Raw genomic sequence first — 17,257 nt, forward strand, 5'->3', positions numbered from 1 at the left:
CAATCTACAGGGGCTCTACCCTATACCTAGAAGCAGAGCGTGCTCCAGGGAGAGGCTAAGGCAGATCCGAACAAACAGGGTTTGCTGAGTTCCTCCCCAGTTCATTACTATTAGGTTGTGCATCTTTTTGTCCATTACATTTTTATAAATGTCCATTCTTTATTGAACCAAAGCATAAAAGTACAATTTTCTCTGGGTCTCTTCCTTTCTGAAATCTCCTGTGTCACATAAAATGTGTACAAAAAAGTCTATTATGCTCTTCTCCTATCATCTGCCTTTTGTTTCAGGGGTATTAGCCATGAGTCTTGCCATAGGTGAGTAAAGAATGTTAGTTTTTCTCCCCTATAATATGACATATAAAAAAGTAACAGAACATAATAATGTAAGGTAAATTTACATTAAATTTAAGCAAGAGAAAAAAATTCTTTCTCAACTCTAAAATTAAAAAAAATATATTTCCAATAGGTTAATTCATGTATATTATGTAAATCAGGGCTGAATAGAACACTGTTAAAATGTATGCATTTATGTGCTATTTACAGAACATGAACAAATACCTGAAAATGGAAATTTAAAAATTGGTCTCTAACATGTGTATTGAATATAAGTAACATTTTAAATCATTAGGCTTTCTCAATGTTACCATAGGTATTCTGTTGAGACCAATCTGAAGAAGTAAAGAAATGTAAACATTATTAAGCAACATTACTACATTCTAATTTATACAATTCACTAAGACAAAGCTAAATATGCCCATAGAAAAGCGAGACAAAAGATTGGTTGAAAAATACAAAAACAAAGAAATATGAAAGGTTGAGAGATTTACAAAAAACTGTTTTTTAAGACATACACCAATAAAATTAAGATTAAAACTATGAGATTTGTATTTTTTTCTTATTAAGTGAAGGAAAAAAAACAGCTGTCAGTCCTTTGTTGCTTCAAAAGTAGGAAAGTAGACATTCTGATTAATAGCCATGTTTGAAATTTTAATTTTTTGGTAGAAATTTAGCAATATATGGGTTAATGTTTAAAAATGTTCATATCCTTGAATCCAAAAACTCCAATTATTATAATTTATTCAAGAGAAAATAGAGCAAAGGATATGATATGTAGTAGCATATAGCAAAATTAGGGAAAAGTTTGAATTTGATTTTAGTTTTGTTTCTTCTTCCTTTCAAAATACTGAATGAGGCTAGTTTCTGGCACTTTCCTCTGAGATTAACCTATAGGAAAAATGCCATATAAAAAATAGGACTCTGCAGAAGTCTTTGCAATGATGATTTAACAGTGGTGGTAGTTTTCATCTAAAGCAGGGGTCAGCCAGACAGCGAGCCTAAGAACCTACCTCAATTCTTGCTGTTACTACAGAATGGAGTTGCTGAAGAAAACAGGTGAGGGCAAGATAACTTCAGGAACCATCGATGTGGATGAAATACAGTCCAAGGAGAACCTCTTCCAGACAGATTCTGCTTTGTTTTTTTTTTTTTTTTTGGATAACCAAGATGAAATACCCATGGAAGATTTGTTTGAGTAAGAGGCAATTGACCTGAGTTTCCTGTTGCTTGGGGCTCTTCTTAGGGCTTATCTGTTTTCCATAGACCTCTCATTGGGTTGATGCAATCTCATGTTAACAAAGAAGTCAAACTTTGTGGGGAATATAAGTTTACAGAACAAAACACAAGGAGCACTGCTATTAAAAAAAAATGTCATATTGGATCATAGGTTTTATCAGAACCAGAAATGTTAAAATACATGATAAAATAATTTAAAATTAGTCTTATAGCATTTAAACAAGATGAGATGTTACTAGTATGATACAAAAAAAAAAAAACACAAAAAGGATCCAAAAAGAATATTGGATTTAAGAATCACAATGACCGAAACCAAAACCCAATAAATGTGTTAAAATATGGAAAGTGAGACTGCTGGTTATCAATAATGAGCTCTGCTCCCTCAGATGTTGAAGTATAACATTAGAGAAGCAGGAGGAGGCAAGCATATAAAGCAGGGTTTATTTAAAAAGAAGTAACACAGACTTTCCCCAGGAGGCAGATGGGGGCCATAGCTGGTGTCCTGATACCCCAAGAAGTAAGGGCCTTCTGCCTTTTTATGTGCCCTAGGCTTCCTTTGTTCTCTGGTCTCTTTCCCTTAACTCTCTCCTTCTTGTGTAAGTGACTAGGCCCAGGAGTTGCTTGGTAGGATGGCCAAAAGGTGAGATGCAAACTGGGCTGGAGGGGCCAAGGTAGAGAGATAAAGGCAGGAAGGGGACAAAATTCACAATTGATTCCCTGTAGGGAGGGACCATCCCTGGGACAGGTTACCTCAGCAACCGGTTGGAGAGGGGCAGGTTATCTTGTTAAGGTTGGAAGAAGGGCCCTGAAGGAATTAACATTTCAATCCCTCCATTAGCTGGATCCCACCTTTTCCTATCTGCCTGTCTAATTCTGGCTTCAAAAAGACTGTCAAACCAGAAAATTTAAATCTTCTAGACATAAAAACAAAGAATAAAATTAATAGACAATATTCAAAAATTAAGCCAAGAAATATGTATTTTTAAAGTGGAACAATGGAAATATTTAAAGATATTTTGAAAAAATAGATATTTTTACAAGAGTTTTAAAGAATGATAAAAAATTATATATAGTGGAAGATATGAGAAAAAGAAAAATCCCTATATCTGGATATATAATAATGGATTTAAGAACATTAAAAAGTCATAACACATTATAAAAATTTTGTGGAGACCAAAAGCTGGTCATATACAATAATAGATGATTTAGATATTTCACCAGCAACTGTGCAAAAAAAAAAAAAAACAAAAAAAACCCACTACCCCCAAAGAAAAACACCACAGAACAAAATTGTGTGTTTCAAAGCACTGAAGCAAAGGAAGAAGAAGATTAAAACAAACAAACAAACAAACAAACAAAAAACCTGAGGATTCTGGAGCTAGAGTGTCATTTAAGTTTTAAGAGATATGTATCTATTTTTTTTTTCTGTAATCCAAGCCCTCCAAGTTTGCAATGAAAACCAACCTTGAATAAGTGTTGGGTGAAGATTTTTAAATAAGTGAAAGAATAAGTCTGGAGATGTTGCAAGGGATCTATTAAGTTGTAGTCATGAATAAAATTAATCAAATATCTGGACAAATTTTATTTTTGTCTTAGAAAAGTTACTAGAGATTAAAGAACATCTCCCTCAAATATACACATATTTCACTTAGATATATTTATATATAAATATAACTTTAAATTATGTATCCAAAACTAGAATGCTAGGTATCATCAACTAAGTGTCCATCAACAAATAACAGATAAAGAAAATGTGGTATATATACACAGTGAAATACTACTCATCCATAAAGGAATGAAATCCTTTCATTTGTAGCGACATTGATAGAACATTATGCTAAATGAAATAAGTCAGACACACACAGAAAGACAAGTACTACATCATCATATGCATATGTAGAATCTAAAAATTGTCTCATAGGAGTTGAGTTAGTATGATGGCTACCAGAGATGGGAAAGAATAAGGATGAGGAGAAAATGGGGAAAGGTTGGTTGATGGATATAGTCATGGTTGAAAAGAGTGAAAAGACTGGTGCATATTAGGGTGACTGTGGTAACAATTATGTCCAATATATTTCAAAAAGCTTAAAGCGTTTGTACCATGAAAACATGGTAGTCAAGTTGATGGATAAGTTTAACCTAATTTAAACATCACATAATGTATAAACATTGAAAAATCCCATTATTGATTCCAAATGTTATGTTTTTATGTATCTATTAGAAACAAAATGTAGAAAAGTAAAAATCCTCTTAATGTATAAACTTACAGATTGACGTGTTGCTAATGTTCAGTCTACCAAAGAACATGGTATGACTTTATTGATTGATTGATTGATAGGTACTACATTTTGAACTCAGAAGCATTCAACCCTTGAGCCAAAACCCCAGCACATTTTATTCTTTATTTTGAGACAGGGTCTTGCTAAATTGCTCAGGGCCAAATTACTAAAGGTCTCACTACATTGCTAAAGCTGGCCTTGAACTTGGAATCCTCCTGCCTTACCCTCTGGAATGACTGGGATTACAGGTGTGCACTACCAAACGTGGCTATATTGGAAAGTTGAATAATTAATTATTGAGTGGATAGTAGGTAAATAATATGACAGAAATAAAGAGTTAAATCATGTTAAGGGATATCTAATATCTATTGAATAATAATACCAAGAGTGAACAGTACTCTTGACATGCTATGAAGGATATGGATATAGTTATGCTAATAATTGAGATTTTTCCAATGTATTGCTTTTTGACTATGTGTGAATGAAGCTCATATGGCAAACATTGAAATGACAAGATGATTATTTCTAAGGTAAAATTCAGATGTAGGAATTCAGGTCAACCTCATGGTTCCACAATCTCCTGGTCTCAGGCACCTCCAACTTTGTATTCTGTAATTCTTGCAATTGTGTCATGTGCTTAGGGATCAGGATTGAGGTTTATATTCATAATCCAAGTCACAATATGGAGGAAGGAAAGGAAAGTGGCATACTCCTTCCACTTATGTACATGCCCCAGAAGTCGTGGATGCCATCCATTTCTGTTTATGTACCAGTGGCCAGCACTTAGTCACATGGTTGTTTGTACAAGGGACACTGGAGAGTTAGTCCTAATTCTAGGAGACCATGTTCTTTGCTAAAATTTTAAGATTTCTTTTTTCTGAAAAAAATGGAGAAAGGAGATTTGTAGTTAATTAGCAGTCCCCCCACCCCATAAAATGGCTTTTCATTTCTTTCTCGAAGCAGAAATTTATAACTGGATCACACATATTATTTTAGTATACCTTCATATATTATTACAAATCCTAATATCTCTGGTTTCAATTATTCAATATTTCTTGTGAAATGTGTGAAAGTCTACATGAGAAGGAAGCATTTGAACACTATTGGGTGATATATTTTGTTACCATGATGTAGACTAGAAAACTTCTGGAAAGTTTTATGTTAACAAAATAGTTTCGTCTTATATATTATAAGAAACCTACTTTTGTATTTAGTTTCAGGCACAGTGTGGTGATACTGAAAAGGTGGCAAAACTGAATTATTTTAACTGATTAACTAACCTACCAATTTCCTCTACATCTATCTCTATCTGATCCAAAAGGGTGGGGGAAGCTAAATGATAGTAAGGTGTGATGCAAGAAATTATCATGACTTTCTCCTCCATTCTCTAATAAATACCCTGACACAACTTTAATCCCATGTTTTGGCACTATGGCTTTTCTTACTTGCTGGGCCTGTGTACTAGTTGGTTGTCTTTCTGCTTCTTTAACAAGAGCTTCTGACTTCTCTGACCTGTATCCTCCTCTGTGGAAGGAGAGTCCTGGTCAACTCAGTGATTACCCAGTGGAGAATGGAACGTACATTATTAATCCTTGGGTATTTTCTGAGAAAATGGGGGTGTATAAAATCTTATTGAACAAAACAGCCACTTATTTTGCAAAGTTTGCTCCAGGAAATGAACAAAATCTTTTATGGGGGTTGCCTCTGCAGCATGGCTGGCAATATACTTCAGGTAAGAAAGATTCTTATTTTCATTCTCATCATCTATCCATACAAACAAGAAGAGTTTGAAAAATAGGACTCTGAGTATGCCATACATGTTTCGAAAGTTAATTCCTTTTCTTTCCTCTTTTCTCCTCAGAACTATCATTTTCCACTCCCTCTTCTCCAGAAATCTTTCTCTTAAGCATTGTCTTTCTATTAGAAATTTCAATGATACAAAGCATAGTGACCAGCTGCAAAAAAAATGTCATATCTAAAGTACAAGCATCTACTGCACACCTGTTAGGTGGTTCCTTGTTTTTTTAAATACTAGGATGAATAGAAGAGACAAGGGAGGTACATTGCAAATAGAACATTATGTCAAACTAGTTTAAACTTCTTGAGTCTTAATTATGATGGCCTGATTATGGATATGGAGATATAAATGAGAAGCTACTTGTTCATGAAGATCTTTTTCTGCAACTGCCTGCTTTCCCTTGAAAATAAGTTACTTTCCAGTGCATACCCAGAAGATACATTTTGGTCTTGTAATATTTTTTTTTTGAGAGAGAGAGAGAGAGGGAATTTTAATATTTATTTTTTAGTTTTTTGGCAGACACAACATCTTTGTTTGTATGTGGTGCTGAGGTTCAAACCCGGGCCGCATGCATGCCAGGCAAGCGCGCTACCGCTTGAGCCGCATCCCCAGCCCACATTTTGGTCTTAAATACTCATGAGTCAATAAATATATTTTTTTCTTGTTGATAGAAAAAGCTTATGAGAAAGAGTGGTGACAATTGCCCAACACAGACGAAAAATAAATTATTGACAGAGAGAAAGAGAGGTGGTTGGAGGGGGTGAAAAGAGAAGAAGAGAAAGAATAAGGGAAAATGAAAATTTCATTTTAAGGAAAATAAATATTATTTTCAAATATCTATGCCACATACAGTCACCACATGAAAAACAATTGGTGATCTGTCTCATTTCACACAGCAACCTCGGTAACTCTTTACTCCATGTAAAATAACTCCTATAATTTTGATCAGAAGGTAGAGAAGGATGTAAAAATGTGAATACTTACAAAAGCCAAAAATCTAAGACCTATAACTCAAAAGTCAAAAACTATAATGTGGTTACTAAAAAGAAAAACAGTTGGTTGAGATATGGGTAATAAAAGCTGAAGAGTGATGGAAATACAAATACAAGTAATTCAGAAATAAATGTGCATCTACAAATAAATGTATCTACTTAAATGATGATAATAACTGTTTCACACTGTGCATTATAAATATTCTTGCACATTTTCTCTCTAGGCAGATTAGCTGATCCAAGCCAAAGGACAGACTGTGGCTATGAATCTGATCATCTGTGTGTCTCTGTGGACAGTTGGTGGGCCGGTAGGTTCACTTAGAGAGCAAAATAAATATTACCATTTCCCAAAAGAAGACATTCAACCTAAAACTTTCAGACTGAGACTAAACAAAATCAATACTCTTTCTTTTAAAAATGAATAAAATGAATCTAGGGTTGAGGGTGAGAGCTCTGTGGTAGAGTGCTTTACTAGGTTGAGCAAGGTCCTGGGTTCGATTACTGGCAGCATAGATAAATTAATAAACAAACACAACAGAATCAGTTTGACGTATTCCTAGTGGCCTTTATGTCATGTTATGGACTTTACTAGCCACAATGTTCATAATCATATATTCACCTTTTCACAGAACTCCAAGGGACCAATGCTGAGAGTTATATGGCATGTCCTGAAATTGACAGGGAATATTTGGAAAGTGAAAGACTAAGAAGTGTGAGATTAGGAAAACACTGCTTTTCATTCTGCTCAGATCAAATGTGTTAAGTATTAAAATTCATAAACATGTCAGAGAATAATACCTACTGCACTCCATTTTATCATTCAGTAATCCAGGGCTTCAGTTGTACACTTAATGCTAAATAACAAGAAATGATTTTCTATATCTTTAATTTCATGTTCAAGTCATGAAAATAAATTACAGAACAACATTTTAGAAATATTTTCCAATTATTAGAAACAAGAACACATTAAATTTTACTTTCTCAGAGTAACACTCATGATATATAACCCTATGTTTTTTCCTCTTGCTACCCTGGGTCTTTATTCTCAAAAACTCACCAACAGTTCTACCCACAGATCTAGAGTTTGAGTTTCATTGGTCTCGGATTAGTCTAGTAGTTTGAATCATTATCCTGTTACACTGGAGCATAGGACTGCATTCACAAATGCAGGGACAATCAGTATAAACCCAATATCTAATTAAATTAAGGTATCTAAATCTTCTGGAATAGGTTATCTGTAGGGAGATATTTTAAAGAGTCTTATTTAATTGTCAATCTAATTATTTATTAATCTAATGATTTATTGCCAGAACTTATAAATAAATTTGCTTTAGAGACACAGAATAAATAAAAAACCTAGTGATTACATGATAAACTTAAATATGTTAAATAGAAAAGATCCATTAATCAAAACTATAATCATGTTAAAATATTTTAGAAAAAAATACCCTTCACAGTACTACCTCAATGAGAGGTTTTGTATCATTCAATGGGCAATGTGATAGTTTTTTTTTTTCCTTTCTAATGTAGTGCTTTAAAAATAAATATTGCCCAATCCATTAAAAATGACCCTTTTCTTTAAAATATTATAATCAAGTACTTTAACCAATATATATTCATGAATATAGGATTATTAACTGAGGCACAACAAAGTTATCTATATGATTCCCAGAGGGATTCTGTACAATATTTTTTTCAATGTGCTAAAATGTTATCACCTTTCTGGATTTGTAAATTTCTCCTCAATGACCTGTGGCTTACTTAAATATATGCTCTTCAACATTTATTACTGCTTATGGTAATAATAAATCTTTTGTTCTTACAGATTTAAATTACTTTCTTAGTGTAATACCTTTCCTTGCTGCGGTTGATTCTGGCGTTCTGGGGATATCATCAGACCAAATCAGGTTTTTGCCACCACCCAAGGATCAGACGAGGTTTTGTTATGATGTTTCTGGCTGCCACTCATCCTTCTCTGAGATAATGAATAAATGGATTGACTTTTACCAGGTTTCTTCTTCAAGTTTTATAATTTATACTTTTAGCATATTAAAATAATTTATTTTGTTGTATAACTTTTTTGTTTAGGATTTTTTGTGCATTGTACAATATTTTTCTTAATATAAAAACATACATTGTTATGCTAGATACGTTTATAATGTATATTTTACTAGGGCATTACATGTCATTGACATTACCACCCCAATGCAGCATTAACACAAATTCTATGCATTCTTGTTTCCTCAAACAAACTACGATACAAATTGTCAACACACAGGCTATTCTACTGCAGGTGAATAGGTTAGTATGCTTAATTGGAATTTCAGGTCAACTGTAATTTTAGAAGAAATGTGGTAATAGAATTGTGTTTGGATCAATAATCTCATTTCAGCTAAATTAATAATTAATCACCTGTGGTAGAAGCAAACAATTATCTGTTGCTCTGAATTAAATATTCAATGACCAAAACAAAATACATTGGTCAAATATAGATATGGAATAAAATCCATAATGAAAAGATATATTTATTAGTTGTTTAGATTAATTCATTAATTTAGGTATAATTAAACTTAACATTACAACAGTTTTTTTCTTCTTGCTGTTCATATTTTATGATAATTTAATAATGTTTGTGGGAAAAAAGTGACAAAAAAGATTTCTGGCCAGTATAAAATATGGACTCTTTGAAGATATTTGAAGTTTACTTCTTCTAGATGCATGTGCTTTACTCAATATAAAAATTTTTCTTTTGCCCTTTACAAAGGGTTATAGACAAAGGCTTTATACCTATTAATGCTTAAAAACAAAATCTTCCTTTCATGTAGAATATTGTGATATTATAAATCTGAACAAAATTAAATTTCAGGCAGAGGAATTGTTAGAGTCTCTCAAATCCTAATAAGTTTCTCCTTTTCAGTATATGAAGTTACCTACTAGTAACTTTGATGACCTTTTGAAATACCTATGGGATGCACACACCATATCCTTGAAAACCTCTGTCAAATCTTTTGAAGATAGGTAAGAATGGATCTGAAGTCGTTTCTCTTTAATATGATAAATGATTTTTGTCTTATTCACACCATTTTCTTCTTCTTCTTCTAGAGTGATAGTATTTCTTCAATCAGTGTTGAATAGCAGGTCTAATCAATGGGAATTACATTGATGAGGAGTAAATAAGTTATCATGATCTAGTTTAGAAGGTATTTTATGATGAGGGGAGGAAATATGAGCCAAAAGAACTGCATTATAAAACAAATGACATGCAATGAACTTTTCTAATTTTACAAATCAAAATATAGAAATAAAGACAAGCATTAATTCTGAGGTTTCCTCTCTGCTTGGGGGATTTAGATTGTTCTTTTCAATATTCAGCTTTCACATTTTATGGTTTCTTTCTTGTTTTCTGAGTCTATTTCTTTTTATTGTCATTTTAATGGGGCTTTGGTGGGTGGCAAATGTGTAACTCTTTGTTACAAATTGGCATTTTTACTCAAAAAAACCTTTAACTTAGAACAGTCTTCTCTGTTGTTAACTGGGATCATTTCAGGATAGTTGTATTATATACTATTTATTTAGGTTACAATACACATTGTCTACTAATCTACCTCACTTGAAAGTTTGATAATAGCTCCTCAGGCAGTTTGAATCTGTCTGAAGGCCTATTGGTGAAAAGCAAATCTCTTAGTGATTACTATCATGGAAGATTCCAAATGTCTGTTCGGGTGTCCTCTCATTTGTCAATCCAGTTAATGAGAACTCTGCTTGTCAAGTTCTGTGAGCTATTTTGAGGTTCTAAGCTGTTGAGTGTTTCTTGAAATAAAGTAATAATGTGTAGAATAAGATTTTTATTTGGATTTCTACAGATCTGATTTTCAAATCTTGGCTCCATTTGACCTGGGAATCCAAAGAGTAAAAAAATCTCATTTTCTCATTTTTAAAGTGGCCGTGTACAGTACCTGCCAGGATAATTTGGGAACTAATTGAGAAATGCAGGCACCAAGTTAACAAATCACTGGTTCCTGGGATGAATTCAGTGCACAGTAATCACAGTCACCCAGGACAAGAGATAGGGAGGACAGTAAAACAAGGGTTCTAAAGGCAGATTGTCAAGGTTTATAACCTGGCTGTGAAGTATATAAGCTGTGTGACCCAGTATTTTATTAGCTTTGTTCAAAAGAAAGCAGCGTTATCTACACCATTAAACCTCAGTGTCATACCACCATGTTTCCTGCTTCCATGTGTGGATTCAGCAGGGTGACTCTGCTGGTGCTTCCTGGCCTCACTCTCAGGTGGGTTGATTCTGACCAGCACCAGTAGAGGTGATTGGGTAAGCTCTGCTCTGATGCACTTATCTCCTTTATCAGCTGGGTCTGGGCATTGTCCCTGGTAGTGGCAGAGTTGCAAGAGAGAAATCAAGTGTGAAAATTCACTTCAAGCATAAGCTTATGCTTCATCAAGTCATTTAATACTGACTTGATGAAGTGTCCAAATCAAGTCAAATGACCAAGCAGCAGTGGGGGTGGGAGGGTGTCAGGGGGTGGGGTTCTGCCTCTCACCTACTGCAGACTGGAAAATAACCTTAGAACCTAATCAGTTACCTTCTTCAGGCAAAAACATGATGAAGTGTTTATTTAAGTGAGAGATATAATACTGTGTGGCCTACACAAATTCCAATCAAGTTCTGTGGTCCCCGATTCTATGATGGGTTGATTCATAGATATCTATGTTTTCTCTTTATGAGAACCATTTAAAGTTTATTTTTTTATGGACATATTCTATTTCACTCATGGTCTTCACTAACCAATAAAGCATTCATATGAAGCATTTTCAATGCTTCTTCTGTTCTGTTGTTCATGTGTCCTGTGTGTTTTAAACCAGTTCCCTCATCCCTTTTCACCTCTCCTATGTCTTTGTCTCCCTTGCAATTTGTTCATTACACTGTTACTAGGGCTTAGTGGCTCTTACTCAATATCCATATGAACTGACATTTCCTTTCATTTTTGCTTGATAGAAAACTGATATATTAAGGGTACTGAAACCAACCCCAACCCTTGTCTTTAAGAATTCATTTCTGGCTACTCTACTAGTTCCAGGCTAGGGGTAGGTAGAGAGGATCCTACTAGCATGGGGGTCAAGGGGACAAGAAGTGTCCTCTGGGTTATTTTATGATTTACTTAACACTGTCAAGCTTCTTTTGTCTGGTGAATCCTACATGCGTAATGTCAAAATAAAATTAGATTGTCTAACTTTTAGAAATTAGAATATAATCTGATGTCATAACAAACCTTCAAATATGTGAATAGTGCCATGGCAACACAGAAGAGTGGGAAGTGCTTGATTTTATTTTAGGGGGAGTGGAAAACTTTTTGAAGAAAGAAAATGTTCCTGGTAAGTCAAATGGGGAGTGCAAAGTGTTTTATGGAGAACAAGAATGTTTGCTAAACTGCAAATTGTTTAGCATGCTTACACTGTTCATAGACACAGGAACCCTGAAATATATAGTCATAAAACCATTTACTACTTTCTAATGTAGTTATTTGTCACCCAAATAAATGAGATAATTCAGTTTTTAGGGGAATTCCTCCAGTAGATTTTTTTTTTTTAAACTGAAGCCATTTAGCAAACTAGACAAGAAAATTAGACCTCTATTTCACTAGAATGCGCAATGTTTTGGGGACTCCCTAACAACAGGAACCAAATTTTACCAAAAATGTCTAAATCCAGCAATAATTTTTACTTTAATCTTGATATTTTTTCTGTATGTTGCCAAGGAATATTATTTAAATGTATTCTTACATTCAGTTATTTTATGTCTTTTAAGTATAATGTGCTTAATTCAAAGCATAAAATGCAAACTAAAATATTAACAATAAAATATTTAAAATATTAAAACATTAGCAGATGCATTGATCCTTCCCAGACTGAATTTTAAAATTATGGTTCTTTGCATTTCCTGAAAAATGGACAGAATTCATCACATTAAAAACCTATCTTCTAAGTAGATACAGTATGAATATTATTTATCAGCAAGAGACCATATTTTCTGAAAGAGGGAGGTTGAAATCTGAGATGATTTACCAAAATTAAATACTTTTTTTCATTCTTTAGATATGCCTTTTACTCTGAAGAGGAATTAGAATTTGAGAAAAATTGGATTATTGCCGTGGAATATATAGGTGCATCCCGCATCCCTACAACTTTAATCAGAGTGCATAAATCCCAGAAGGGCCTTCCACCACGAATCCTTGTTAATACTGACAAAGCCCCTGTAATCAGTGACTTCACTGTTTTTCAGAACACCGTTTTGTTGGGTCTAAGCACTCTTGGCAAAGTGCATAAATCTTCAGGTAAGAATTTTAAAAGAACACTTCACAAATATCAAGATTATATCAAACAGCTAGCCAATGAATCAATTAAATCAAAGTATAGATGTCATAACATACTTCAAAAAGAAATTTATGATGTTCTATAGGTACCTTTTGCATTTTCTAGGTGCAATCATTCTTAATATATGGCAGGACCATTGAATGACTATGGTTCTCACCCTCATTGCCTGTTCTTTTATCTGGAGTCCATATTAAAGCTTGGGGTATAAAAAGATTGGATGATTTAACTATAATGATTTTGTTATTTTTCCGAGGTGCACTTTCTTTGATTTCATGGAAAATTGCAATGAAGACACAAACTTCAAGAAAGCTACTTCTAAAGACTTTTGATATACTTTTAGAAATATCTGAGTAAAAACTTCTCAAAATGGTTCAAGACTCGAAAATGGACCACTCTAAATTTTTGACAACCAATGACTTTTAAAAAATGAATATGATCACCATCATGTATCTTTGTCATTTCTGGTGTTTGAAAATTATGCTAATTTGTTAAGATTTGTCCATGCATTCCTACCATGAAATCCAATTTATTACTATGATTATTCTGTTCAAGCAATATTTCTTGATTTTTAAATTAATCAATATTTAAATTTTAAGATATAAGGAGACTGCATGAAGCTACCAAAAGAATCACTATAAAATTAGTAAATAGCTATTAAACTTGTACATCTCTTTTTGGTGTTATTCTATGTAACATAATTTCATGAAACTCAAAGGGATATACTCTGCTGATTCAAAACTAAAATCTGGAACAGTGTGAAATAAAATAGAAGCAGTCAATTTAAATGTCTATAATTCATAACACTGAACTGGCAAAGTATATACTGATTCATCAATTTTTTTGTGAATGTTTCTGCAGAACCCAAGTTTATAGCAATTACTTGATATATATCAAGTTTCCTTCTTTGACCCATAGTTGATAATGAAAAATCCAGGGTCAATTTTTTTAGGGATGTTTCTTTTTAGGAGAAAGAATGTCCAGGAGATGGTGATTTCCAGGTTTTCTAATGTAGGTTTTCTCAGGGTTTAGTTCACAGATTAAATCTACCCACCACCTATTGGTAAGTGAAATTGAATAATTTGGTTTGAATAACATGAACTTTGAAGTAGAAAAGTTGTAATTGTAATATCAGCTCTGCGACTAGCCAGTACTGGGTCATTGTTCCAGTGCCCTCTGTATTTCAGGTTGCTTATTGTTATAATAATTAATATGAATCCTAGTTTGCAGGATTATTTTGAGGGTCAATGAAAACATGAATGAAAGGTGACTAACACTCTTCCCAACATGAGGTAGAGATGCATAAAAAGCAGCAGTTGTCACAATAATTGAACTGAGAGATGAAGAGATGAATGTATGCTCTTATGCTCTGTTGGTGGGACAAGCAACAATATATTAAACTGACAAGGGAGGCCTTAAGTGAAAATATGCACACTGTGTAGTAAAACTCCAAATCTTCTTCCTTATCTAGAATTTCATCATGTGATAAACCAGGTCTTCCCTCTTAAAGCAGTAAATGGGAAATTTCTCATATTCAGTCAACTCAGGAAGAAAGGCATAAACTTACTGGAAAAATTTAGTGACCTAAATTTCCCAGCCCATACTCTGCAGTACAGCAGTGACCAATCATTAGTTCAGCTCAAAGAGTTTTGAATCAGCTCTTTACTGCTCCTATTTTAAATATATAAGATATACCATGAATGAATATGACATATTACACAAAGCAATAAATAGAAAGCTGCAGAAAATACTGGAAATTAAATAATTATAATTAATATTCTAATATTTACAGAATATTATCAATGTTTTGTTGCAAAAGAAAAGCAATACGATACTATAAAATCCTCATAGACATCAGTGCTGTTCCTTATTAGGCCTCTTTTTAGAAAGCAATACTTTTAGCTTCAGCTTTGACTTTTATTTCAAATGCAAAGTGCTGATCTCTCTTTGAGAGTTGTTATCACAAATGTTATATTTATTGTAGCGTAATTTTGCAGTTGATTGGGAAATCTAAAAATGAAAAACATAGTATTTTATAAAAAATATATTGCGACTCTAGTGACTTTAAGATCTAATTGTGCTGTTGATAGTCCCTTTTCTCTTGTCTAATAGCCTCATCCCTTCTTTGTAGTCCTTGGAAGTAGGTTCAGTAGTTGAGTCATAGCAGTAAGCTATAAGGATGGCTACAATCCTAGTTCATTTCTAGGACATGCTAAGGGAGCAAACTCTTTGCATCATGCAGTATAAATATCAGCCACTTAAGCAACACTAAGAGACAAAATACACAAAGCAATGTGAGCCTCCTGACTCTGTTTTATTTATCTAAAATGGATATAGGATCAGTGGGAAAGATAATAGTAGGTAGTTAATAAGAAATCCTCAGCTATGTATGTTTGAATTTAAACACATTTTTAAAAACACTCACCCATTCTTTCTTTATTTCTACCTGGTACTTCACTCTTGATAGAAGATACCATTCCTAATACAGCATTTTTGCTTCCGCACTACGTCATGCTCTCTTTCAACTTCATTTTCTGTGCAGTGGGGAAATTTTCGACATCATTTTAGTTATCTGGCATAATAAAAGAGATTATTCTTTGAATTTCCTTCCAAATATGTGTTAACCAAGCGATAGTCTTTGATCAAAATGATGTGGAAATCCTATTATCATTTGTCATTGTGTCATTTTGGTTTATAGATCCTAGTTTGTGCTAAACTTTTAAAAACTAACCTTTTTTTTTAATTTTTTATTGTTGGCTGTTCAAAACATTACATAGTTCTTGATATATCATATTTCACAATTTGATTCAAGTGGGTTATGAGCTCCCATTTTTACCCCATATACAGATTGCAGAATCACATCAGTTACACATCCATTGATTTACATATTGCCATACTAGTGTCTGTTGTATTCTGCTGCCTTTCCTATCCTCTACTATCCCCCCTCCCCTCCCCTCCCCTCCCCTCCCCTCCCCTCTTCTCTCTCTGCTCCCTCTACTGACATTCATTTGTCCCCCTTATATTATTTTTCCCCTTCCCCTCACTTCCTCTTGTATGTACTTTTGTATAACTCTGAGGGTCTCCTTCCATTTCCATGCATTTTCCCTTCTCTCTCCCTTTCCCTCCCACCTCTCATCCCTGTTTAATGTTAATCTTCTTCTCATGCTCTTCGACCCTACTCTGTTCTTAGTTACTCTCCTTATATCAAAGAAGACATTTGGCATTTGTTTTTTAGGGATTGGCTAGCTTCACTTAGCATAATCTGCTCTAATGCCATCCATTTCCCTGTAAATTCTATGATTTTGTCATTTTTTAATGCAGAGTAATACTCCATTGTGTATAAATGCCACATTTTTTTTATCCATTCATCCATTGAAGGGCATCTAGGTTGGTTCCACAGTCTAGCTATTGTGAATTGTGCTGCTATGAACATCGATGTAGCAGTGTCCCTGTAGCATGCTCTTTTTAGGTCTTTAGGGAATAGACCGAGAAGGGGAATAGCTGGGTCAAATGGTGGCTCCATTCCCAGCTTTCCAAGAAATCTCCATACTGCTTTCCAAATTGGCTGCACCAATTTGCAGTCCCACCAGCAATGTACAAGTGTACCCTTTTCCCCACATCCTCGCCAGCACTTGTTGTTGTTTGACTTCCTAATGGCTGCCAATCTAACTGGAGTGAGATGGTATCTTAGGGTGGTTTTGATTTGCATTTCTCTGACTGCTAGAGATGGTGAGCATTTTTTCATGTACTTGTTGATTGATTGTATGTCCTCCTCTGAGAAGTGTCTGTTCAGGTCCTTGGCCCATTTGTTGATTGGGTTGTTTGTTCTCTTATTGTCTAATTTTTTGAGTTCTTTGTATACTCTGGATATTAGGGCTCTATCTGAAGTGTGAGGAGTAAAGATTTGTTCCCAGGATGTAGGCTCTCTATTTACCTCTCTTATTGTATCTTTTGCTGAGAAAAAACTTTTTAGTTTGAGTAAGTCCCATTTGTTGATTCTAGTTATTAACTTTTGTGCTATGGGTGTCCTATTGAGGAATTTGGAGCCCGACCCCACAGTATGTAGATCGTAGCCAACTTTTTCTTCTATCAGACGGCGTGTCTCTGATTTGATATCAAGCTCCTTGATCCATTTTGAATTAACTTTTGTGCATGGCGAGAGAAAGGGATTCAGTTTCATTTTGTTGCATATGGATTTCCAGTTTTCCCAGCACCATTTGTTGAAGATGCTAT

General features: G+C 34.0%; 1 protein-coding gene across 1 annotated transcript; it reads left to right on the forward strand.

Annotated features, from left to right (window-relative positions):
* Positions 1-5,281: 5,281 nt before the first annotated feature.
* On the forward strand, positions 5,282-12,987 carry LOC124106461 (protein LEG1 homolog; the record flags this gene model as incomplete). Its single annotated transcript, XM_046464068.1, has 5 exons — positions 5,282-5,582; positions 6,865-6,948; positions 8,466-8,650; positions 9,558-9,658; positions 12,749-12,987. Coding segments are annotated over exons 1-5 (910 nt in total), but the record flags the coding sequence as incomplete, so codon positions are not given.
* Between the last annotated feature and the right edge of the window lie 4,270 nt (positions 12,988-17,257).

The sequence above is a fragment of the Marmota monax genome, unplaced genomic scaffold, assembly GCF_021218885.2.
Source record: "Marmota monax isolate L192 unplaced genomic scaffold, Marmota_monax_Labrador192_F-V1.1 WCK01_AAM20220418_F8-fsc01925, whole genome shotgun sequence".
Lineage (NCBI taxonomy): Eukaryota > Metazoa > Chordata > Mammalia > Rodentia > Sciuridae > Marmota > Marmota monax.